The sequence below is a fragment of the Tamandua tetradactyla genome, chromosome 8, assembly GCF_023851605.1.
Source record: "Tamandua tetradactyla isolate mTamTet1 chromosome 8, mTamTet1.pri, whole genome shotgun sequence".
In the NCBI taxonomy this organism is placed as follows: Eukaryota; Metazoa; Chordata; class Mammalia; order Pilosa; family Myrmecophagidae; genus Tamandua; species Tamandua tetradactyla.
In genome coordinates, this window is record NC_135334.1 from 14,484,091 (window position 1) to 14,508,695 (window position 24,605).

A 24,605-nucleotide genomic window follows, 5' to 3' on the forward strand; every position below is an offset into this window, starting at 1 on the left:
TCACCATCAAATACCAACAAGAACCTTAAGTCTTGAAAGACTTCTGTAAATCTAGTATAAATCTTTTTTTAGGGCTTGAGTAAAACAGCAAGTGACCTCTAAAGTTTCTATATCCAAGGTGATCTGTAAAATGAGATCTTCTGAGGTCTCAATGAGGCCCCTTAATATGGAGTCATATATTGATAACAGCTTTAAAGATGCATTAGAAATGCCAAGTCACTCAGAGAGCAACTATACATATTCAATTTCCAACTCTGAGCTGTTTCCTTTCTCAAAAACTTATAGACAATTAGCTGTTTAAAGTGTTAAATATTTCAGAAAGTGAGGATTTAATATATTTGAATTCCCCTCTAGCTGCTGAAAATTGTTCTATTGCTGCTAATCTGTGACTCACAAAAGACTAGGATCTCTTGTTCTCTCATTTCAGGGGTTGTTTCAGAACTCAAATCAGTAACTTAGTTTTTACAAGGTGTTCAATATCTTGGTAACCATATTGCAATACACCTCAGAGACAGAGTTCTGATTATTATTTTAAAAATATTTTCAGTTTTTTCTCTTTTGAATTTTTATATCCATTACCCATTCAAACATATTTAGCCTACAGAAGAGGATATATATTTTGAAATGGTCATTTTTGAAGAGAATATTTTGCTTAAAATATGAAAAATTGAAGAAAGATTTGTAGGTTACTTCAAATTAGTGCTTTTAAAACTTTTCATCAAATAAAGTTTTGTTTTCTACTTTAAAAAAAAAGAAGGAATGAGCTAAAACCAATAACCGAACTGAACAACTGGAACCAGAACAGCAAACTTATCCCAGAGCAAGTGGAAAGAAAGATATAGCAAAATGGAGCAGAAATTTATGAAATGGAGAATTAAGAAAAACAACAGAATTAATAAAGGCAAAAATTGGCTCTTTGAGAAGATCAATAAAACTGACAAAGCTTTAGCTAGACTGACAAGAACAAACAGAGGGAAGCTGCAAATAAATAAAGTCAGAAATGAGAGGGGGCATTCCCATGGACCCTGAAGAAATAAAAATGACCGTAAGAGGTTACTATGAATGACTTTATGCCAACAAAGTAGGTAAGTTAGTAAAATGGACAACTTCCTAGAAAGACACAAACAACCTACACTGACTTGAGAAGAAGTAGAAGACCTCAACAAACCAATCTCATTTAAATAGATTGAATCAGTCATCAAAAAAATTGTCAATGAAGAAAGGCCCAGGATTGGATGGCTTCCCAAGTGAATTTTACCAAGCATTCCAGGAAGGATTATAGCTTCCTGCTCACACTGTTCCAAACTAAAGAAGAAGGAACACTACATAACTTATTTTATGGAACCAACATCATCCTAATGCAAAAACCTCATAAAGATACTAAAAGAAACTTCCAACCAATCTCTCTAATGAATATAGGTGCAAAATCTGCAAGAAGATACTTGCAAATCAAATCCAATAGCATATTAAAAGAACTGTACAACATGGCCAAGTGGATTTTACTCCAGGCATGCAAAAATGGTTAAACATAAGAAGAGCAATTAATGTAATACACTACATTAACAAATCAAAAGAGAAAACCACATATAGATTGATGCAAACCAGGCATTTGACAAAATTCTGCATCCTTTCATGATAAAAACATTTCAAAAAGTAGTAATCAAAGGAAACTACCTCAACATGATAAAGAGCATATATGAAAAACCCACTGTTAACATAATACTCAACTATGAGAGACTGAAAGCTTGCCGGCTAAGAATGGGAATAAGACAAGGATGCCCATTGTCACCACTGCTGTTCAACACTGTGCTAGAAGTTCTAGTTAGAGGAACTAAGCAAAAAAAAAAAAAAAAAAAAAAGAAAAGAAAAAAAGAAAAGAAAGAAAGAAAGAAAAATTATCCAGAAGGGAAAGATAGAAGTAAAACTGTCACTATTTGCAGATGACAGGATCCCATGTTCAGGAAATCCTGAAAAAATAACAACAAAGCTACTTGAACTAATAACAAGTTCAACAAAGTGGCAGTGTACAAGACCAACACTAAAAAATCAGTGGTATTTATATACACTAGTAATGAGCTCTCCAATGAGGCAATCAAGAAAAAAATCCATTTACAATAGCAACTAAAATAATCAAATATCCAGGAAGAAACTTTACCAAGGATATGAAGGACTTGTACACAGAAAACTATAAAACATTGCTAAAAGAAATCAAATACCTAAAGAAATGGAAAGACATTCTGTGTCCATGGATTGGAAGGTTAAATGTCATTAATAGACATCAGTTCTACCCAAATTGATCTCCAGATTCAATGTAATAGCATTGTAGGCCATTGTGAAACTTGTTCTTTTTCCTTAGTATGAAATGAAGCACAGGCATTGAAGACACAATCTGACTTAAGTTTTAAAGAAATGATTCTGTTTGCTGTGTTGAAAATAGATGGTCAAGGACAATGAATGAAGCAGGAGGCTAATTAGGAGGGCTTTGTAGTAATTCAACAACAGACAATGGTCACTCAAATCAAAGGCACAGACTGGAGCTGATAAGACATGTTGACACGGGAATAAATGTAGACATATTCTGAGTTCTGGGAAGATGGCAGAATAGGATAGATTGAGTTCAGCCCTGCTTCAAGGAAAAGTTAGAGAAAGGATGGGAGGGTGACTGAGTTGGCAATTCAAGAGTGCAACAGAACTGGGAGAGACTTCTGCACCACATAGGGTGGCTCTGGTTGCAAAAGCTGAGAAACTGAAAAGCAGAAAGCTGGAACCTAATGCAGAAGCTCAGAGCCCACAGGAGTGCACAGATGAGGAGATGGGGACTAGTATGTAAGCCAAGCCATGCTCCCTGAACATGCTACCCTCACCAGCACAGCCCCATGACCCATGATTTACCCGATGTCCAATGCACCTGAATCCCATCATCTGCCTCCACTTCCCAAGGAGTGGATAAAACTTGCAAGCAAAGAGTTTCTCAATGTTAAACAGGTTCTCCAATTCAAAAATATGAAATATAAAACCAAAGGGAGCCAGAAATTTGGGGTTATAGATAATGGGGTTTGGCCTAATCCCTTTTTCTGAAAGAAAGGGGCTAAATTAGGGTACAGAAGTGCTGAGGGAACTGGACACAGGTCTTCTGCCTTGCCAGTAGAAGAAGCATTCTCAGTTTTCACTTTACAATTATGACTTGGTTTACATTTTTTAATACATTCTCTTTATCTCATTATTCAGCAAACCATTAATACTTTCTTGGTCAATCACAGTTCCCAGCAGTGCTTGGAACATGCTTCTGTGGAAAATCCTGTTACTGGTATTGGGGAACTGACTCCCATTGCATCTTTTGTTCTCTCATTCTCCTGTATTTCAATTTCCCATGTCTCCCAGCTCTGCCATCTTATTTAAGATTTTGCTAAGTGGATTGCCTGTTTCTCCTAACAATAAAGTTATTATCAAGTGTTTATGTGCTGAAGGTGCTGTGTTAATGATAACATTTCTTTGTGAAGCATTGACAGGGAGGAGATGGAATGTGTCCGCTTCTCCTAACACAATTGCAGACTTCATAACTTCCTCTTTCAATCTCTGCACAACACCTTGCAAAGGGTACCAGAATCTATCACTCCGTGGCCACATAGTGTCAGTTGGTATTGTTTATTACACCCTTGTGCAGCCAATGCAGAAAGTTAGAACTTTCTCTGGTCTTCCCACTAAACTCCTGAAAAGCAGTCTATTTAAAGGGATTGGAGCTAAATTTCATGCTATCAGCATAGACCAGCACCACTCCTCCAGCCGCTGCATCAGCAATTCTGATCAATCTTCTGTGAGAAATGACCAAGAATGCTAGTTATTTCTTGTTGAGTAAAATTTTCTATAGCGGTTTTGAAGATAACTTGATCACCCTGTTTCTCTTCCTCTTGCCTTTGTATTGGATGAGCTCCTATTTCTGGGAAATATTTAGTTTTTCTTTCTGACAACTTTTCTCATCTAAAATATTCCAATCTTTTTTTTTTTTTAGCATCATTGTCATTATCGTCTCATTCCACACATCACTGTCCCAGTTATCAGGGTTCCAATCAGCAGTGGCAGGGGTTAATACCATATGTACTTTGTTTTTGTTCACTTTACCTCATCTCTTCTTATATTTATATTACACCACACAGACTGCAGCTTTTTTAGCTACTGACTGATAATTGCAAACTTGATTTTCAAAATAAAATTTTGATTCTGCAGCATAGATAGTTTTCCCTGTAATTCTGCCAATTTTTTTTCATAATTCACTTTTTCAGAGATTGCTTGATCTCTCTGTTCACACATTTTTCTATATGCCATTAATAAAGTCCATCCTCTTCTACACACTCCAATCATTTCTCTTTTTCTGGTGGAATGTTTTCTAGACACAGAGTAACTTGAATAGGCTCACTCTGCTTAATTCTATTTCCTCAATCTTCACAGGGTCTCATGCATTTGCTCATTCTGTTCCAAGTGAGGAGTAAGGTAAATCATCCCATCTTGGGATTTCTTTGTTCTTTACTTTGAGCTTAGGGGACTTTTTAAAAAATGGCATTATCTCTTAATCAATGTCCAAAGCTTGTGACACACTATTAATCTATCTCAAGGAAGTCTTAAAGAGAGGTTACTGACTTACAAATTCCCAAATATCTTATAGCATTAGAAAGTACAAACCAGGGAGACAAAGCATTCAAATCCAAAACATTCTGCATACAAAAAGGACAAGAAACCGACAACTTAAAATCTATCAAGAATGGTCCTAATAAAGCATTACAATATTCAAAAGAACACAGTCCAGGGGCGGGCCGCGGTGGCTCAGCGGGCAAGAGTGCTTGCCTGCCATGCCGGAGGACCCCGGTTCGATTCCCGGCCCCAGCCCATGTAAAAAACAAACAAACAAACAAAATATAATAAAATAAGAAAATGTTTAAAGATGTTTCCCTTTCTTCCTCCCTTCCTTCCTTCTATCCTTCCTTCCTTCTCTGTCTAAAAAAAAAAAAAAAAAAAAAAAGAACACAGTCCATAGTTTCTGCACAAATTTTCTAAAACTTGTCTTATTGATATTCACCACCTTGAAGCTATGCTGAAAAGTGAATTCTGCTCACAGCACCAATTTTGTCACATGAAAGACAATATGATATTTGTGGCCACTTAATTTATAGGTTTGGATTCACAGACAACACAGACATCGGTGATATAAAAACAGATTTTACTGGGAAAGTAATTAAAGAAAATAATTTAAAAATACTAATTAAAAGAGCTTTCAAAAATAAGGCATAGTTACATCACCAGATAAGATGGTACCAACCACTTGAAGAGGCGTGCTGGAGAGTTTCAGAAGCAGCATTCCAAGTCTCATTAGCACAAATCCAAAGCAAGCTTGGAGACAGCATTCTGAGTCTCCTTAGTAAAAACCCACAGTCTTTTCCAGGATGAAATTCTGATGAGGTGCTCTCTCTTTCTCATAAGATTCCCCTCCCTCTCCCCTTCTTCTTCTTCTTTCTCATAAGTTTCTTCTCTCTCTCTCTCTCTCTCTCTCTCTCTCTCTCCCTCTCTCCCCAGTTTGGTCTTCTGGGAACTGGTTAGGGACTGAGAGGGGCTTCCTGGGACCTAGATATCTTTATCAAAGTTCACCTCCTTCTGGGACAATAACTAGTCCTCCCAGCTACAGAGCACATTTCAACTGTTTCTTACCATGGTCACACAATGGCAACATCAGTGGAACAGAACAGACTCTACAAATTTATCTTTCCCTTACACCCACCAACCTTCATAGCATGTACCTGCACCAAAACCCTACCCCAAGTGAGCCCAACACACATTTTGTATACCCCTCCCAAGTACTATCTCCCCTTCCCTGCTCCCTACAGTCTGTTGCCATTGCAAAAGGCTGAGGGCACTTACCTCCATACCCAGCCTATAACCACCTCAACCTAGTGTTGCACAGCCTCGCCCCACACCCTGAGCTCTGTGCATCAGTTTATGGCACTCCCAGACCTGTGCAGTGCTTGGCCCCCAGTCACACGCCTCAGCTCTAGACGTCAGTTTATGGCACTCTTAGACCCATGCATGTACATGGCCCTCAGACACTCCCCTTAGTTCTGGGAAAGTGCTGACCACACAGCTGGATCACATCTGCTCCCAGCCCATAAGGGCATAACACTGACCTGTTGCCATAGCTCTGCACATGTGCACAAAGGGCCTCACACCCTAGAGCAGCACACACCAGGATTACATCCCCCAGACCCATGTACCTGCACAGCTACATCCTCCCTGGCTGCTGGGCACCCATGTTACAAACACTAGTGTAACATCCCCAACCTGCACCTATACATCTTTAATCACAGTGATTAAAGATTCTGTTGAGCAAATAAAAAACATATTAGAGACACATAAAAGCAGATGTGAAGGGGTAGAAAAAGGAATAAGCAAACTAGAGGACAGGATAACTGATTTTGAACACTCAAAACAACAAATGGCACAAAAGATGGAAAAAATTGAATTGGGTACCAGAGAAATGATGGACAAAGCAAAGCACATAAATATATGAATCATTGGTGTCCCAGAAAGAGAAGAGAGGAGTAGGGAATAGGAAGAGCAGTTGAGGGTATAATGGGGGAAAACTTCCCAGCCCTTATAAAGGACATAAGCATACAAGTCAAAGAAGCCCAATGAACTCCAAATGGAATAAATGAAAATAGGCCTTCCCCAAGACACATACTAATCAGTATGTCAAATGTTAAAGAGAAGCAGAAAATTCTGAAAGCTTCAAGAGAAAAATAATCTACTACATACAAGGGAAACCACGTAAGTCTGAGTTCAGACTATTGAACTGGCACCATGGATGTAAGAAGGCAGTGGTATGATATATTTAAAATTCTGAAAGAGAATTAGGGATAACTATATAATTATAACATAGGAAGTAGAATGGTGCAACCCGTATGGAAAGCAGTGTGGTGGTCTCATAGAAGACTAAATATAGGGTTCACACATGATACTGCAACACCATTAGTAGACAAAGATTTGGAAAAACTGAAAGCAGGGACACAAATAGGCATTTGCATACTGGTGTTTACGGCAGCAATTTTCATGATTTGCAAAGGATGGAAATGGCCTAGAATACATTGACAGATTAATTTAAGGGTGAAACTTGGTGCATAATTATAACAGAATAATGAAGCAACAGGAAGAAATAAAGTCATGTAACATACAGCTAAGGGAATGAACCTTGAGGGCATTACATTGAATGAAATAAGCCAGAAAAAAAGCCCAAATAATGTATAGTCTCATGAATAAAAACTAACTATAATGAGCAAACTCTGAGAACTTAATTTGAGTGCCTATCTTACCAGCGGATAGAAAGTGAACAGAGATTGAGCAATTAATGATTAAGGTGTACAGGATGTTCAAGTAAGGCTCATTGTAAAGTTTTGTAGACTGTAAGCCCTTACTGCAGTCACATTTATTCCTGAATTTTAACTGTTATCTCTAAATTCTGAGGTGCTGTAGTCTTTGTGTATAATCTGGTAGTTCCCTGGAACAATGGATATCTGTGGAACACCTGAGATTTTGAATTAGAGTTCTGCAACTCTGAAAGTTGGCATTACTCCAAACCACAACTGCTAACGAAGGTTAAAAAGAGACTGCAATTGAGTTTTGTAGGTAATAATGCCATTTCCTAATGGAGATAATCTTACTTCTTCTTTTCCAATGTGAATACCATTTATTTCTTTTTTCTTGCCTTAATATACTGCCTGGGATCTAGAGTACAGTGTGAAAGAGATATATTAGGAGTAGAAATCCTCGCTTTGCATCTGCATTTAGGGGTAAAGAATTTATATTTTCACATCTGTGAAGTTTCTGGTAAATTTTTTGTAGATATGATTCATCAGGCTGAAAAAGTTCCATTCTATTTTTATATACGTATACATAAATACCAACCTATCCATATCTATTTATCATCATGAATGAAAACCTAATTTTATTAAATATGTTTCATGTATTTATCTGATGATCACATAGTAATATTTCTTTACTTTGTTAATAAAGTAAATAACACTGATAGATATTCAGAAATAAAACCAATCTTACATTCCCAAGAAAAACCTTACTTGTGGTGTTTATATAAAACTTAACCAAGGGTATTTATACTTAAAGCATAGTTTCAAAAATGTCTTGGGTAAAGAAAAAGCACTGAAAGTTCTTGAGCTAGAAAGTGATAGAACTGTGCTTTCACAAATTATTCTGGAAGCTGTAGATGGCTAAATTAAGCTGAACATGTAGACTATTCTACAATGATGGTTGGAAGCCACTTACAATAATACAGATCAATTAAAAACAAAAAAAAAGAAAAAACCTCCTAAATAATGCAGCAAATTGTTGTGAGAATAATGAACAGTGTTGAATGGTGTGTGCATGTGGTGGAAAGGGGAAGTTTAGAGTCTTGTATGTCACCAGAAAGAAAGTTAAAGGTTAAAATGTGGGAATGTGTAACACAGTATTCTTGTGGTGGATGATGACTGTGATTAAAAGTACAAACATAAAAATGTTCTTCCATAGGAAAAAAAAACAAACTAAAAAGTTCCTAAATTTGGTGGTGGCTGTAGGAAGGATGGAGGATGTGTGGTGGTAGACTCTGTTGCTTAACATGTGAGGAATGTGGAAAAGATCCTGTGAGTTTTCAACCATAGAACAGTTAATTTCCAGAAATATTTATTGAGTATCTGATATTTGTTGACCCTGTCTGAACTTAACACCACAAGCAAAATCGTAAAACAAGATAGATGCTGCCTCTGACCTTACAAAGCTTGTGGCTTATGGGAGAGCAACAAACTCAAAGAAAATGAATAATGTCTAATGAGTGTTATGACAGAGCATCTTACTGGAAGCTGTGAGAACATAAATCATGAAAGCTGACATTTTTGGACTAGCTACCTTTTGTAGGGAACTATTCTAAGTACTTGAGTTATATTAGCTCAAGTAACAGTCACAGCAAATCAATGAGAAGGATGCTACTGTTCCCAACCCTATCTGACAAACTCTGTAAGGCAGACAGACTTGCAGTAAGTTGCCCAAAGTGTTAGAGTCAGGAATTATGCTGGGAAGAGTTAACCAAATGCCATCCAATTCCAAAGGCTAAATTCTTACCTATGGTGATGAGAAGAAATTGGTGAACTCAGTTACTGAAATGTTTCATTTAAGAATACATTAAAGATATTAACATAGAAATTTGCTGTAGCTGTTTAGAAGCAAAGACTTTAGAGAAAGACAAGGCATTAAATTTTATTTTAGAAATGTCTTAGTAGAGACATTTGATGTCAGTTGTAGTAATCCTCGACAATTTTCAAATATAGAAATTTAGAAGTCTAGAGTCAAAATACTTGCAGCAAAATCTACAGTAGAATAAGGGAAGAAAGATATAAAAACAATACAATAAGTAGATTTTTCTTCAGAGTAGAAGTCATCAGGGAGATGGTACTTTTCTTTTTATTTCTGCAATGGTGGATGTAAAATCCCAAGAGATAAGTGAAAACTTGAGGAAAATATTGGTCTGAAAAAGCTAATGACATATGTAGTCCCGAGTGTAAATCTATTCCCCTTACTTCCCGATTAATACAGAGTCAGTCCCCTGGGGAAAAGACTGAGCAAACTTCTAACCTCTTTATAACCAAGTCCATTGCATCATTAAACTCATGTTAAGTCTTCCGAGCTTATCAAGCAACAAATGCGGTAATAATAAAGAGGGTTTCCTTTTCTACTGCTGATGAAGATTCATAGTTAAAATCAGAAATTATGCTCTGTAGCTCAGAATGATTTCCAGGGCATATTGAAACTAAAATCTGGTCTGTTTCCTCTTAGATACAAAGGAAACAAAATTACTGAGGTCAAAATTGCCTTTCAAGGACCTTGGGGATAAATAAGAGCAATCAGGAAACTCAGAGGATTTCTGGTCTAAAGAGGGTGAGTTCCTGAATTCCACTCATATATGTCCTCCATATTCAAAGACCGAAGTCTAGGGATTAACCCATGTGGCTTTCTCTGACATTTTGTGTAGTCTTGTCACTCCGATGAATTAGGTGGAAGAATCTGTTTGATGGGCAGCTGGGAATGTTCTGAGTCATTAGGACCCTCAAGCTTACCTTCCTCTATCTCAGGGTGTAAGTTCCCTGTCCATGGAGGAACTCACCTTTGTCATAAAAGGCTTATGACTTTTATTCTCTGACTTGGGGCAGCTGCTGAACTTCTCCTTGGCTCTGGTCTGTTAATTTTAATCTTAAAACTACGTTCATAGTTTCCATCCCACTAGGGCTAAGTGCATTAGAGGTCAGCTCCAGGTAGCTCAGTCCTCTGTCTCCAGTTTTACTAATGAGGGGAGGGCTCAGGTGAATGATGAAATGATGAGATGAGAGAGAAAACTCTGTCCTGGTCCAGTTCTCCCTTCTCCCTTGGTTTTCAAACTTTCATATTTTCTATGGCAGCAGTGTCTATCATGCTGTAGACTATATTGGCAGTGCTTTTAGTTACATTTAGTTTAGGACTCTATTAAGAAGTCAATGTCATTCATTATCACGATAGTGTTAAAGGCTGATTGTCTGGGTTCATAGTGGGTTAGTCTCAGACATTCCCGCTGCAGAGCCCACTCCTGTGGGAAGATATTTTGAGAAACACTCGATAGTCTCTATAGTAACCCTTTTCTTGTGTTCACAGATCCCCAGGCTAGAATGGATACTGGAAATAGCTCTTTCATGTTGGAATTCATTCTGGTGGGACTTACAGACAACCCAGATCTCCAACTCCCTCTGTTTTTCCTATTTCTAGTCTTGTATATGGTCACCATGTTGGGAAACTTGGGCTTGATAACTCTAATTGGGTTTAATTCCCACCTTCACACCCCCATGTACTTTTTCCTCATAAACTTGTCTTTCATAGACCTCTGTTATTCTTCTGTTATTACTCCTAAAATGCTGATCAACTTCATATCAAGGAAGAATCTTATCTCCTATATTTCATGCATGATACAGCTCTTCTTTTTCTGTTTTTTTGGTATTTCTGAGTGCTATATGCTGACATCAATGGCCTATGATCGCTATGTGGCCATCTGTAATCCACTCTTGTATAACATTGCCATGTCCCCTAAAGTGTGGGTCAACCTTATTTTGGGTTCATACTTGATGGCATTTTCTAGTGCTATGGCCCACACTGCAAATGTGCTGAGACTGACATTCTGTGATGCCAGCACCATCAACCATTATTTCTGTGATGTCCTCCCTGTGCTCCAGCTCTCCTGCACAAGGACCACTGTCAATGAGCTGGTGGTGTTCATTGTGTCTGGTATCAGCATCATCGTGCCCAGCCTCACTATCTTTATCTCGTATAGTTTCATTATCTGCAGCATCCTCCACATCAATTCTACTGAGGGCAAGTCCAAAGCCTTCAGCACCTGCAGTTCCCACATAATGGCTGTATCTCTGTTCTTTGGATCCTGTGCATTTATGTATCTCCAACCATCTTCTGCCAGGTCTATGAATGAGGGAAAAATCTCTTCTGTGTTTTACACCATTGTGGTTCCCATGATGAACCCTTTAATCTACAGTTTGAGGAATAAAGATGTTAAACTTGCCATGAGAAAAACCCTGAAAAGAACAATGGTTTGATCAGAATCTGTTTCTTTTGGTCTAGATAGTTTAAGGACATGGAGATGCTGTTTCTATAACTACAACATCTTTTTTGGTTGTAGCCTTCCTATCCTATTTCTTTCTTACCATGTTGAAGGAAACATTTCCTATTTTATGCATAGTTCTTCCTCCTTTCCTCAATATTTATGCACCTTTCTTCTCCTTCTCACCTTTTTTTCTTATTTAAGCATAACATCAAGGCAGAGATTTATTACCTCTGTTTTTTCTCCTTGTCAGTTTGAATTTTCTACTTTCTCCTTGAAAAAGAGGAATGATTCTGCAAATTATCAAATAAAGTATCTCTGGAGTAACCCTTTGTCATTGGAGGGTAGAGCTAGGACACATTGTAATGTGCCAATGGAAGAAAGAGTCAATTTAATTCTATTCCTTTCTTTCCTTCCTTTATGGGCAGAAGTAGGTCTCATCTGAATGCCAGGATTCCATCTATATAGAAGATTCCATAATGTTGTCAACTATATCCCATTTAGAAGATGTATATGCCATGAACTAATCTTCTACTACCTAGAGATTTCTTACGTATCTTTGAACACCCAAGCAAGTATATAGTAGTTGATTATCATGCAATTTTGTAATTATGTAGTAGTCTTCTGTTGAATAAAGGAGTAATTATCATGAGTATTGCTGGGAGAGGAAACTGGAACCCAGGGTGTTAATGTGTTAAAGCTTCTCAAATGAAATCATGGACCTACCCTTCCACATTTTAAGGTTATTGCTTTTTTTAGTATACTTTGCTTTCACTATATTGTATTACTTTTATTTCTATAAAATGCAAATGGAGAAACATTTCAATGTTTTGAAAGTTGTTCTTTCATCCAGGAGGACAGATGAATTTTTCTCAAGGTGGGCTTTGTTTATTTGTTTGTTTGGGGAAATTCTATGATGGGTTATTTTCATTGTTATCATTGCAAGATGTTTGGATCAATGTAAAGCTGCCTTTCTATGAAATAAAATATGTAAAGTAAATTTGGAACATTTGTATGTGCTTGTGATTCGAAAACACTTGCAGTGGAGAGAGAGGAGAATAATGATATGTCATTAAGCCAAGGCTAGCAGAGATATATGATCAATAATAACAAGTTGCTCGGTGGGGAAAAGCAAATGAGGGTTTACAAATGTCATTTCCATCTGAGTCTGTGTCATATACTATAGAATTCTGTAATTATCTTTATTGTCCTTAGAGCTTGTGAAAACTGTAGTGTACAATACTCATGTATTAATAGTCTTCTGTGGAATAAAGGAGGATATGATTTGTCCACATGTTTGTAGAATCAGGTAGAGAGAGGACAGTACCTTTAGGAGATAAAATAGTGAGTCATAAGTGAAACTCAGGAATTAGGAAAATGAAATCCTCTACTCACCCCTTTCCTCTCTCTTCTGGAAGTCCCTGGAAATACTATTTTGATCCCAGAATTTCTTTTGTGGGATTGAGACTTAAGTTATTTGCTTAAAGAAAGATTGAACCAGAGGGCTGGATGACCTAGGCGACAACTTCATCATACCTGTTTATGTCCCCCCTAGGGATTTTAAGGTCTTTATTTATTATTTTTTTTGTAGGCTATATGGCCGGGGTCACATTTCATTCATTTTCCATGTGAATATCCTCTTATTGTAGTGCCATTTGTTGAATTTTTTTTTGTTTCTTTGGTTTTTCATTTGTTTGCTTGTTTGTGTGGGAAGTCCATGAGCCGGGAATTGAACTCAGGTTTCCTGCATGGCAGGCAAGAATTCTACCACTGAACTAGCCTTGTACCCCTGAGATTTTAAGTTTTAAAACCTCAAATTGCAGCTATGAGAGCAATTATAATTCGACAGAAACATCTGGTGAATAAGTACATTTGTGACAATGTCTTTTCTGGAATAGGGTGTTGGATTATTTTTCTTTTGAAGAAATTGACACTAAAAAAAATAACTGAGGGTGGGCCATGGTGGCTCAGCAGGCAGAGTTCTCTTCTTCCATGCCAGAGACCCAGGTTCAGTTCCTGATGCCTGCCCATGCAAAAAAAAAAATTAAAAAAAAACTACTGGGAAAATTCTTAATCTGGAGTTCAAGTAACAATTTAAACATTTCGTAATGTTTACTTCACCATTTTTCTCATTTCCATTCAACAGGTAGGTATTTTGAAATTTAGCATAGCTGGCTTGTTTGTTTGTTTTTAGATAGTTAGCATTGTTAAATCCATCACTAAAAGCTTCAATGGCCACTCATGTTCTGTTCCCTAACTGCAATGTCAACCTGCCTGATTTTCACTTACCTGCATTTATAGAAAAGAATTCACCTAGTCTGGAATTTTTTTAAAATTTATTCTTTTCCTTTCTATCCCTTTTGATAAAATTTTATTGAAAAAAAAGTATCTCTAAGCAAGAAACATATTGCACATTAAGGTAGATGAATAATTATAACCCTTGTTTTAGTTTAGCCAGTGTTTTACTCGTTTACATCAATACTTGTGAAGCAAACATGTATATTAAGATTAATTAACTATGCTCCTAGAAACATTTTGTGAGCATACCTAGTGTCTGTCTCACCAATAATATGATAGACATCTTTAGAATGGAAGCTATATTTTTAATTCTACAATACTTTGCTGCTCTTTGTACAAATTTAGAATACTGGGTGATCAAGATATGCTTGTTTTAATTGGGTAATCTTATTTCAATAGCAATAGTAAAATATCATTTAACAAATAATATTTCTCTGAGGAGAAATTATATGTATCTCATGATCCCAATAAGTACAATAAAATTGCAACATAAAAAATGATGTTAAAATTTTGAAATAGAGCTTAGAGTGTTTATGGTGAATTTTGTTGTCACTGAAACAAAAACAATGCACATTAAGTTAGATGAAACATATTAGCTATTGTTTTTCTTTTAAATGAAATTTATCATGAACTGAAGGCATATATTAATGATAATAAGTTATGTTTCTAAGAACATTTTGTGAACTTAAACTCTCTATCAACAATAAGTCAATAAGTACCTATATGGTAAAGACTATATTTCTTTTATTTCTCCGATGGTTTTTGTGGTTTATATAGAATGTCAGTGATATTGTATGGATAAGACACACTTGTTGAATTGGATTATCTTGTTTCAACAAAAATAAAAAGATTTGCAATTATAGGTAATGATTAATAAAATTATAATAACAATAACTATACCAATAATGAATAAAACAAGTCATTTTGGAAGTTAGTATTTTTACTATCCAATAGGTCACCAAAACATAACCACTTTTTATTATTTTAATTTAATTTTTATTTTTAATATTTTACTTTACAACATTATTGCAAAAGTTGTCTACAGAAGTCCTCTTCATTCTTCAACCAACTTCTTTAAAATTAATGTCCTACCTAACCTCAGTGTAGTTTTCAAAACTAAAAAATCAATATTGCTTATAAGATCTTATTCAAATATAACTGATTATCCCAATGATGCTGTTTTAATGTTTTTAATTATATTTTTTATTTTTTAACCCATAATCCAATCCAGGCTCACATATGAATTTATTTGTTATGAATTTTGTTTTTTCCAATTTGGAACAGTTTATCTGTCTTCTTTGTCTTGCATGGCATGCAGTCTCTTAAAAAATGCTAACCAATAATTTTGTAAAATGTTCCTCAGTTTGTATTTGTCTTAAGTTTCCTTTTTGGCTTCAGACCAAGTTCATGCAGAGCACAGGTTGGTGTTGCCAGGCATCTGAAAGCCACACCAGGAAGAGAACTAGACATAGATTTATTGGGACTTATGTACAGGAGAGATTCTGTGGTGTTGGCCGGTCTGAGGGTTAGCACTCTGCAAGAAATAGGAGTGCAGGGTGGGGGATGCTAAAGGTGATTTCAGAACAAAGACATTCCATACAATATGAGGACCCTGGGTTTCTATTATAATCATTAAAAGAGCCTAAAACTTAGTCTTGCTAACGTTAGCGTTTAAGACTAAGATAAATTCAATGCCATTTTTCCCTCCTGGTTACATTCTTCTCCCTCCAGGGAGATTGCTTACTTTCTTGACTTCTGTACTTGGCTAAGCCAGGTCTATTACTGGCTCTTTAGGGAGGAATCCAGGCCCTAGGCCACCACATTTCCTCATAATTAACTTCAGTGTATGCATTTTTGGCAAGAATTTCAAAGAAGTGACATTATGGCCTTCTTAGTCATACTATAATACTTCTAATAATAAGTATTATTATTCCCAAATAATGTTAACTTTTATCATTTGCTTATGTTGACATGGTCAGGATTCTCCACAGTAAAATTATTTTTACCTTGTAATTAAAATTACCTTTTAGGACATATTTTTAAGACCAGACACATATCTTGTTTCTCATTATTTTCACATGCTAATTTTAGCATCCACTTTTAATTCATACATGAAAGAATTATTACTTAGGTGCTTTTTCAAATAATTTATTTTTAGTTGTCACCATTCATTCTACAAATATTATTCGAAGTTCCACTATAAAGATGCCTTTCCTTTCTTCTATATCTATCTATTTATCATCTCTTATTACTTATTCTTTCATTAATTTTCAAAATATATGTATGGTCTCATGGATAATTATTTCATATTATGGGTTATAACCCATTGTCATCATTATTTCTTTTATTCCTCAAATGCTTTCACAATTGGCCATTGGGAGACCCTTCAGTCTTGGTCCTTTCTAAGCATGTGTTCTAAATGTTGAGTACTTTCTTTCTTTCTGTCACCACAAGTTATTCCAGTCTCATCTTTGCCATGAATTCAGTCATTTCTTTAAGCACAGCTGGGTCTTTCTACTTGAAAATGTTACTTGGAAGCCATGATCTGAAAAGCATGTAGATTTATTGCTTTTAAGTGATATCTCTCCTAGGATCTCAGCAAATAGATCAAGGAATGTATATTTATGTAAATATATGTTAAAATTTGTTTATGTTGATAGCTTTTATTCAAAAACAAGACCATTAAGTTTATTGTAAATACTCCTTCCTTCCTTATTTGTAAGAAAGCTGACATTTAATAATTGCAAAGTGTGTACAATAGATCTATTTACTTGCTTAATATGTTTACATTTATAATGCTTACCTGCTTCTTTCTTATAAATAGCTTCAAAATTGCTGACTCATAATTCCATGAGAAATGAATTTAATACCTAGACTGTATAGTTGCCTATTTTTTCTTTTGTCTTTAGCTTCAGAATCTGTATCAGTATATTTTCCCAAGTTGCTAGGCTTGGTTATGTTTTTCTCTTTTATATTCAGTGTGGTTATACTAATTATTTATTGGATGTTGTAAAGTATATTAATGATCAGTATTAAAATAATGCTTATAAAAGCTGACATTAAGAAAGGACTGGATAAAACTGAGAAGATACCTAATTTATACCATGCAGTCTCTCAAATATTCAGAATTTGGAAGTACAACCTGCCTTTTGATGAAGTGCTGAAAGTGGGAACCAAACAGGATTAATTAAACTTTCAGGTCTCCTTTACCACTATATGCTGACAGCTGAGTACCTCCATTTTAACCCTGGGGAAAGAAAACATGCTTATTCTTAACAAAAATAATCTAAAAAAATTTCTGAATTGCCAGTCTATAGCCATATGTGAAAGAGGGCTTCCCATACTAAAAATAAGGCAATTCAGTGGAAGTTTTACCTAATAAATGGTGAAAGCCCCCAGCTTTCTTCTTCAGCACAGCTAACAGGATTCTGAGAATTCCTAAATTACTGAGAGACTGGAAGGCCCTTTGCAGTATTTCAAGCAAGTCGATGATAACAGACCTAATGGCATTCCCAGTAGGGTTGCCCAATTAAATGTCTCAATATACAGCGAGTTTCCCAGTTGTCAAGCATATGCCCCCAGCTTGAGATGGTCTTTATTATGTAGAATCCTTTCCTAAATGTTAAGGTATGAGCTGATTAAACTAAAACATTCATAGAGAATGTGTAACATACAATAATCATGTTGAACAGACAAAAACTATTTGAAGAAAACTGAAAATAGAAGGAGAATAAAACTCAAGAAAATGTTTCATAAGAGTAAAATGTACTCTTGAGCATTAAAAACGATGGCAAACATTAAATCAATAAACACCCTGGAAGACAAATTTGAAACCATATGCTGCAGAGGAGATTAAATAAGAGAAAATAGAACAGAAAATAAAGTGCAGAAAGTAGAAATTTCAGAATCTGACATCTTAAAGATGGAAAGTGCAGATTGAGAATGGAGAGTAAAATCAGGAGGAAAACATAATTTATATAATTTTTAAAACATTTTTCTAGAACTGAAAGATTTACATTTCCAGAATGGACCTGATTAATTCTCCTCCAAATGTATAAAAATTTTCAGCATTTTTAATACTCAGAACAATGGAGAAGATAAAAGGTTAAAAAGCTTTCAAAATACATGTGAAGTAACCAAATAGTTGTCCTAAAAAGTATCAAGAATCAGGGAGGCATTGAGCTTTGCAAATTGGATTAATGCTTTCAAAATAATGAGGCATAAACTACTTTATTTTTAGACAATTTTATAGTCTCTTACTATGTGTGGTAGTTTGAAGCTGTTTTCACCCCAGAAAAGACTGTGCCCTTTTAATCTATTCCTGTGGGTGCAGATTTACTGTAGGTGGAATCTTCTGATTAGGTTATTCCAACTGAGACGTGAACCCTCATTCAAGAGGGGTCTTAATACTCTGACTGGAGTTCTTTACAAGAAGATAAAAGACAGAAAGACAAATGCTAAAAGAGAGAAACCCCCAGAGAAGTTTAGAGAAAAAAGCCACAGATGGTGAAGCCATAAGCTATAGCAAGGGGACCCAGGAGAGAAGGATCAGCATATGATGGCCACGCGCCTTCCCATGTGACAGAGGTGTCCTGGGTGCCAGCAGCCTGCTTCAGAGCCCAGGTATCATCCTGTTGATGCCTTAACTGGAATATTTTCCTGGCCTTAGAACTGTAGTTTGTAAACTAATAAATGCCCATTTTAAAAGCCTGTCCATTTCTGATATGTTGCATTTTGTCAGTTTACCAAACCAAACACCATGCAAATGTCCAATAAATATGAGGATACAATTAAGGCAGTATCAGACATATATTGTCAAGTGCATTATATACACATTTCTCAATAACTCAAGGTGATATATATTGCATCATAATGAGTAAGAAAACAACAACAACAACAAAAACAGAGGAAATATAATTCAGGTAATAGAGGACCCAGCACAAGCATGAGATATAGAATTCCTAGAATGAATGTGAATGAAAATCTCAGAATGCCAGATTTGCATCACATCCAGTGGACAATCTATGAAGACAAGTGGGTCAGAAAAACTCTTATGTAGGAAATGAAATTGAATGGCAGTGACTGAATGAACTGAATGGAAATTTACAAACAATGGTGAAAAGTGGTGGAAAGATCAGGGAAAACACATCAAATAATAAGCAAATGAAAGTATAGAAATTCAATTGTACAAAAAACAAGAAAATGAGTTATGAAACCAAAGACAATCATAGCATAACGTGGATTATCTGTGAATGGTTGTTTTGAGTATTTGTAATTTTGTAACACAAGTATTTAAAGAAATTTATGATTGTAACCACATTGATAGGAAAGTTCAGTGGTAGCCTGAAATAGGTGTGTGTGTGTGTGTGTGTGTGTGTGTGTGTGTGTGTGTAGGCAATGGGAGCATGGAGGAGGTAAGAAAGGGTCAAATTTTCATTTTCCATAAAAATCCATTCAGAATACCATTAGAGCAATCTTAATCTGTGCTGCAGAGAGATTACCAAGGCTGCATAAGCGAGAGGAAAGGACAGACAAGGATTTCAAAAACAGTGATTCTCTAAATCATGCAGACTGGAAGAAGGGTCTTACTGAGGAGAAAGAGCAAAGGATGGCAGCATAGTTTAGGGACAGGATGTCTGGATAGTGGTAAGAAGAACATTATGAAATGTGACCTCAGTAGATGCAGAGCTGGGAAACATAAGAAAACAATCTATTTAGTTTGGGTCACTTTGCGCTTGAGACACCTGTAAAACAAAAATGGAACTGTCCAGCAGACAGTTAAGGCAGAGAGGTGCAGGCTGTCCATATAGACCAAGGGTTTTAAATGTGAATGATTTTGATCCCCAGAAACATTAGAAGATGTTTTTTTCCTTAAAGTCTGTAAATATATTAGAGTCAAAATGGGAAGGTATGTAGTACTGATATCTAATGGGTAGAGGCCAGAGGTGCTGTGCATACTTTAATGCACATGGTAGCCCCCCACAAAGTATTCAGCCCAACAATTCCATCATGTGAAGGTTGAGAACTGATGTATATGAATATGGAGAAGGAGAAAGGAAAGAGGTACTGAGACTTACCAGATGTTTTTTGTATTTCAGGTCCACTCCTATAACATTATGTGAATTAACTCATTTAATCACCACAACAATCCTATGAAATAACTCCTTTATTAGACCCATTTTTTAGATGATAATATAAGATTCATAGAAGTTAAATTTCTTGCCTAATTTCTGAAAGTTAGGAAGTGAAGAAGACTGGATTTAAACTCAGTCTGAGTGCAGAGCTCACTAAGTAGCTAAGCTCATTGTTTACAAGTTCTGCCCTGCATCCACCATCAGAACACAATTCTGCCATGTTCTCTTCCACTTTATAAGGATAATAATTCCTCCAGTTTCCAATCACACATTCATTGTTTCCTTCTTGCTAGGAGTACCTTTACCACTCATATTTCTAACATTCTTTCTATGATGATATATGTATTCTTTAAAATGATAGAAACTTTCTGTACATCTCTCCTCACTTCTCACTGAGCCCTCATCAGAATTGCTTTACAGCCCATGCCTCTGTGACAGTCTCCTCAAGACAATCAAAGCTTTTTCTATCAAGTGATTCAAAATTCTTTTAACCTCTCCCTATTTCTGAATTCCAAATATTTTTAGACATTTAAATGGCAGCACCCTACTATTTGGTACCCCAAACTGCCTTAGTTTGCCAGGGTTGTTTTAACAAATACTACAAACTAGGTGGATGAAACAAAAGAAATTTAATATCTCAAGGTTTAGAGGCCAGAAATCCAAAATCAGGATGTCCTGGTGACATGCTTTCTCTAAACCTTGTAAGGTCCTGGTGCTGAATGCCAGCAATCTATGACTTTCTCCTGACAACCCCTGGCCACCTTTGTATGTCTGTCAGCTTCTCAATCCTATTACCGTTCAAATTTTCCCTCCTTATAAAGACTCAAGTCATATTAGATTAAGGCCCACACAGATTCAGTTTGCCCTCATCTTAATATAATATTGGAGATTGTTTTTATAAATGAGATCTGATCCACAATTCATATTCACATGATATGGGGCTGTGGGATGAGTGTGTGTTTCAGGTGCCCAAGGAGTAGAGCACATAGCCTTAGTCCTGCCGGCTGTGGTGGTGGAGCCAGGACAGGGATCCTGATGGTCACTGATGTAGAGAGAAGCTCCCACCTCTGTCTCCCCATATCAGGCCCTTCAGTCCTTTTCATGCTGATGTGTCCTTGTAGAGGCATCTAAACTAGCTACTACATGACAACTCCAACAATGCATAAGCTGTCTGAAAATTATGACTCCTTTGTTATTTTGAAACATTTGGGGAAAAAAAGGTGATTTAGGTTCTAAATGGGTTCAACATTAAATTTGTGAATGAAAAAATGTTTTTAATTAATTAAATTTAATTTCAATTGTAAAGTTATGGATGGTTTTCAACTTGATTTTAAACGCCGTATTATCATTATTTTTATTTTTATTTTTTCGCATGGGCAGGCACCGGGAATTGAACTCAGGTCCCTAGGTATGGCAGGCGAGAACTCTACCTGCTGAGTCACCATTGCCCTCCCTAAATACTGTATTATTATTATTATTATTATTATTATTAATTTATTTTATTTTTTGGCATGGACAGGCACTGGGAATCAAACGGCATTGCAGGAGAGACTTCTGCCACTGAGCCACCATTGCACCACCCTCACTATATTATCTCTGTATCCAATATTTCTTGAATATTTTTCTATTTTTAAAAAATTTGTAGTTGTAATCATTATGAATTCTTGATCAAGAATGGCAATAACATCTTTTTGTTTTTTGGCATGGGCAGGTACTAGAAATTGAACCCAGGTCTCCGGCACAGCAGGTGAGAACTCTGTCACTGAGCCACCATTGCCTGCCCCCAGCAATAACTTTTTAATTCACAAAATCTGATGTAAAAATTAAGTCCAGAAGCAAGTACAAACTTTTCTTAATGTTATGAAGGTGTTTTATTTCAAAAAATTATTCAATAAAAGTTAATTACATAAATGAAAATAAAATTAAGTACAAGAGACGTATTTCTAAGTTTTCACTGATTTACATTAATAAGTTATATAATGAAAATAGGGAATTTTACATTTGACCATCACACATAACAGAAACATTGAAAATTTCACAAAACATATGTTTGCATTTCAATGTACTTTCAACCCAGGTCCCCAGATCATAAATAAAATGTTGACAGAATATTTTATTTAATATCTTTACCTTTTTCTCTTTTGATGGATATTTAGGCCCCAATCATCTAGCACAAAAATACCATTTAAGTAAGTTGTTAATTAGCCTGTTTGTCCGAACTATATTAAGCGGTCTGGGTACAATCACTATATATAGTTCAACTTTTGGTGAAACTCTTCATGGTTGAAGACATATTTCCATGAGCAAAATTATTTGAAGATAATAATAAGGATAGTTCATATCTATGTACTTTCACAGGTTTTTTACCATTACTTTTTTCATAGTCTTACTTTCTTTACACAGAATCATTAAAATAGTGTATATAAAATGTTTTGGGGAAAAAAATACCTGTATGCGATGAGATAGTGGCATAGATATGCTATATCATTTTCTGGTGAATTTCCTCATGTACTCGAATTTACCTCCCTTTGAGTAATATATCTGAACCATTAACCTTCTCACACAGAATACATTGTTGACAATTTTTGTCTTAGACCCTACTTTTATTATTATTTTATCATGGTATAACAATTTTTTTCATGCTGGACTTTGCAAAAGAAACCTGGAGAAATAATTAACCAACTCTAGAAAGGTTCTTTCCTTCCCACTTTCTCTCAACATGCCTGCTGTTTTGCTATCTCATGGCATGCAAGCCTGGTTCTATCATATTTTCTTAGAATTAATTATCTCAGTTGTCTATTTTGTCACATAATCCAATTATCCCTCCTTATAAACTAAACTTTTCCAATTTCTAAAGTGAACACATACTGTTTTCTCCTATCTAATATTCTGCTTTATGGAATTCTCTGAAAAAGAAGAGTTACAGGTGGTGCAACGGCGGCTCAGTAGCAGAATTCTCACCTGCCATGTCAAAGACCTGAGTTCGATTTCTGATGCCTGCTCATGCAAAAAAAAGGAAAAAAGAGAGAGTTATGCTTACACTTCTTGAGTTTTAGTGAGTGGAGTTTCTCTGCCTGACCTTGGTAAGGAGAACCCGAATCTGAAGCTTTTAGTGATTATGCTCTTCAGTTCTTCCCCATTGCCTGAAAGAAGGTGGCAGCCAGTGGACGGCCATCTAGTGATCACAGTGGACAACTGAGTAAGTGGAATCTGCAATGAGTCAGCAGGGCCAGGAAGGAGTAAGACAATTGAGACCTTGGTCACATCACCTGAAATGCTGGGTCAGCCTTCACCTAAATTCAAGGAAACAATTGCAATTTCTGTCTAAATAAAACAGAAACTTTATTTTATGTTAAGCAATTTTTTCAAAGGGTTGATTTTATTTACAACATACTCTTTATGAAATGTGCACTGCTGTATATGTATGTATTTGCATCATATTGCTATAATTAGCAAAAGTATTGGCTTACATTTAAAAAATGATCTTATCCCAGGAAAAAGATGATGAGCAAGGATTTTTATTTAAATCCACTTAAAAAGTAAAAAAAGTGAATTTAAATTGTTAAAAGAAAGAATGATTATTCTAGTTTGCTAGCTGCCAGAATGCAATATACCAGAAACGGAATGGCTTTTAAAAGGGGAATTTAATGAGTTGCTAATTTACAGTTCTAAGGCTGAGAAAATGTCCCAGTTAAAACGAGTCTATAGAAATGTCCAATCTAAGGTATCTAGAGAAAGACACCTTGGTTCAAGGAGGCCGATGAAGTTCAGTGTTTCTCTCTCAAGTGAGAAGGCACATGACAAACACAGTCAGGGTTTCTCTCTCAGCTGGAAGGGCACATGGTGAACACGGCGTCATCTGCTAGCTTTTTCTCCTGGCTTCCTTTCATGAAGTTCCCCAGAAGGCATTTTTCTTCTTCATCTACAAAGCTTGCTGGCTGATGGACTCTGCTTCTCACAGTAATTTCGTTCCACTCTGCTCTCTCTGAATCACTTTTTCTCCAAAGTGTTTCCTCTTTTATAGGACTTCAGAAACTAATCAAGAACCACACAAATGGGTGTAGACATGCCTCCAGCTAATCCAGTTTGACATCCACTCTTGATTAACTCACTTCTCCAGGAAGATGATCTAATTACAGTTTCAAACATACAATATTGAATAAGGATTAGAAGAAATGCTTCCTTTAGAAAATGGGATTAGGGTTAAAATATGGATTTTTTAGGGTACATACATCATTTCAAACTAACACATTCCATCCTCTAGACCCTAAAAAAGACATGTTTTCCCTGTATACAAAATACATTCATTCCATAACAATATCAAAGAACCTTACACCATTCCAGTGACATTTCAAATACAAGATTAATACAAGATTAAAATCAGTACAAAGTCTCATCAGAGTCAGTTAAATGTATGGACAGTCCTAAGGCAAAATTTTCTCCATTTGCTCTGGACTGTAAAACTCAGAATGAGTTATTTGCTGCCAACATACAAAGGAGGAATATTCATA

General features: G+C 36.0%; 1 protein-coding gene across 1 annotated transcript; it reads left to right on the forward strand.

Annotated features, from left to right (window-relative positions):
- The first annotated feature begins 10,724 nt into the window (after positions 1-10,724).
- LOC143643214 (olfactory receptor 8B8-like) lies at positions 10,725-11,657 on the forward strand. Its single transcript, XM_077111972.1, has one exon. It carries the CDS (start codon positions 10,725-10,727, stop codon positions 11,655-11,657), a length of 933 nt encoding a protein of 310 aa, XP_076968087.1.
- The last annotated feature ends 12,948 nt before the right edge of the window (positions 11,658-24,605 follow it).

Coding starts and splice junctions, on each gene's coding strand:
- LOC143643214 (XM_077111972.1), top strand. CDS start 10,725: ATGGATACTGGAAATAGCTCTTTCATGTTGGAATTCATTCTGGTGGGA.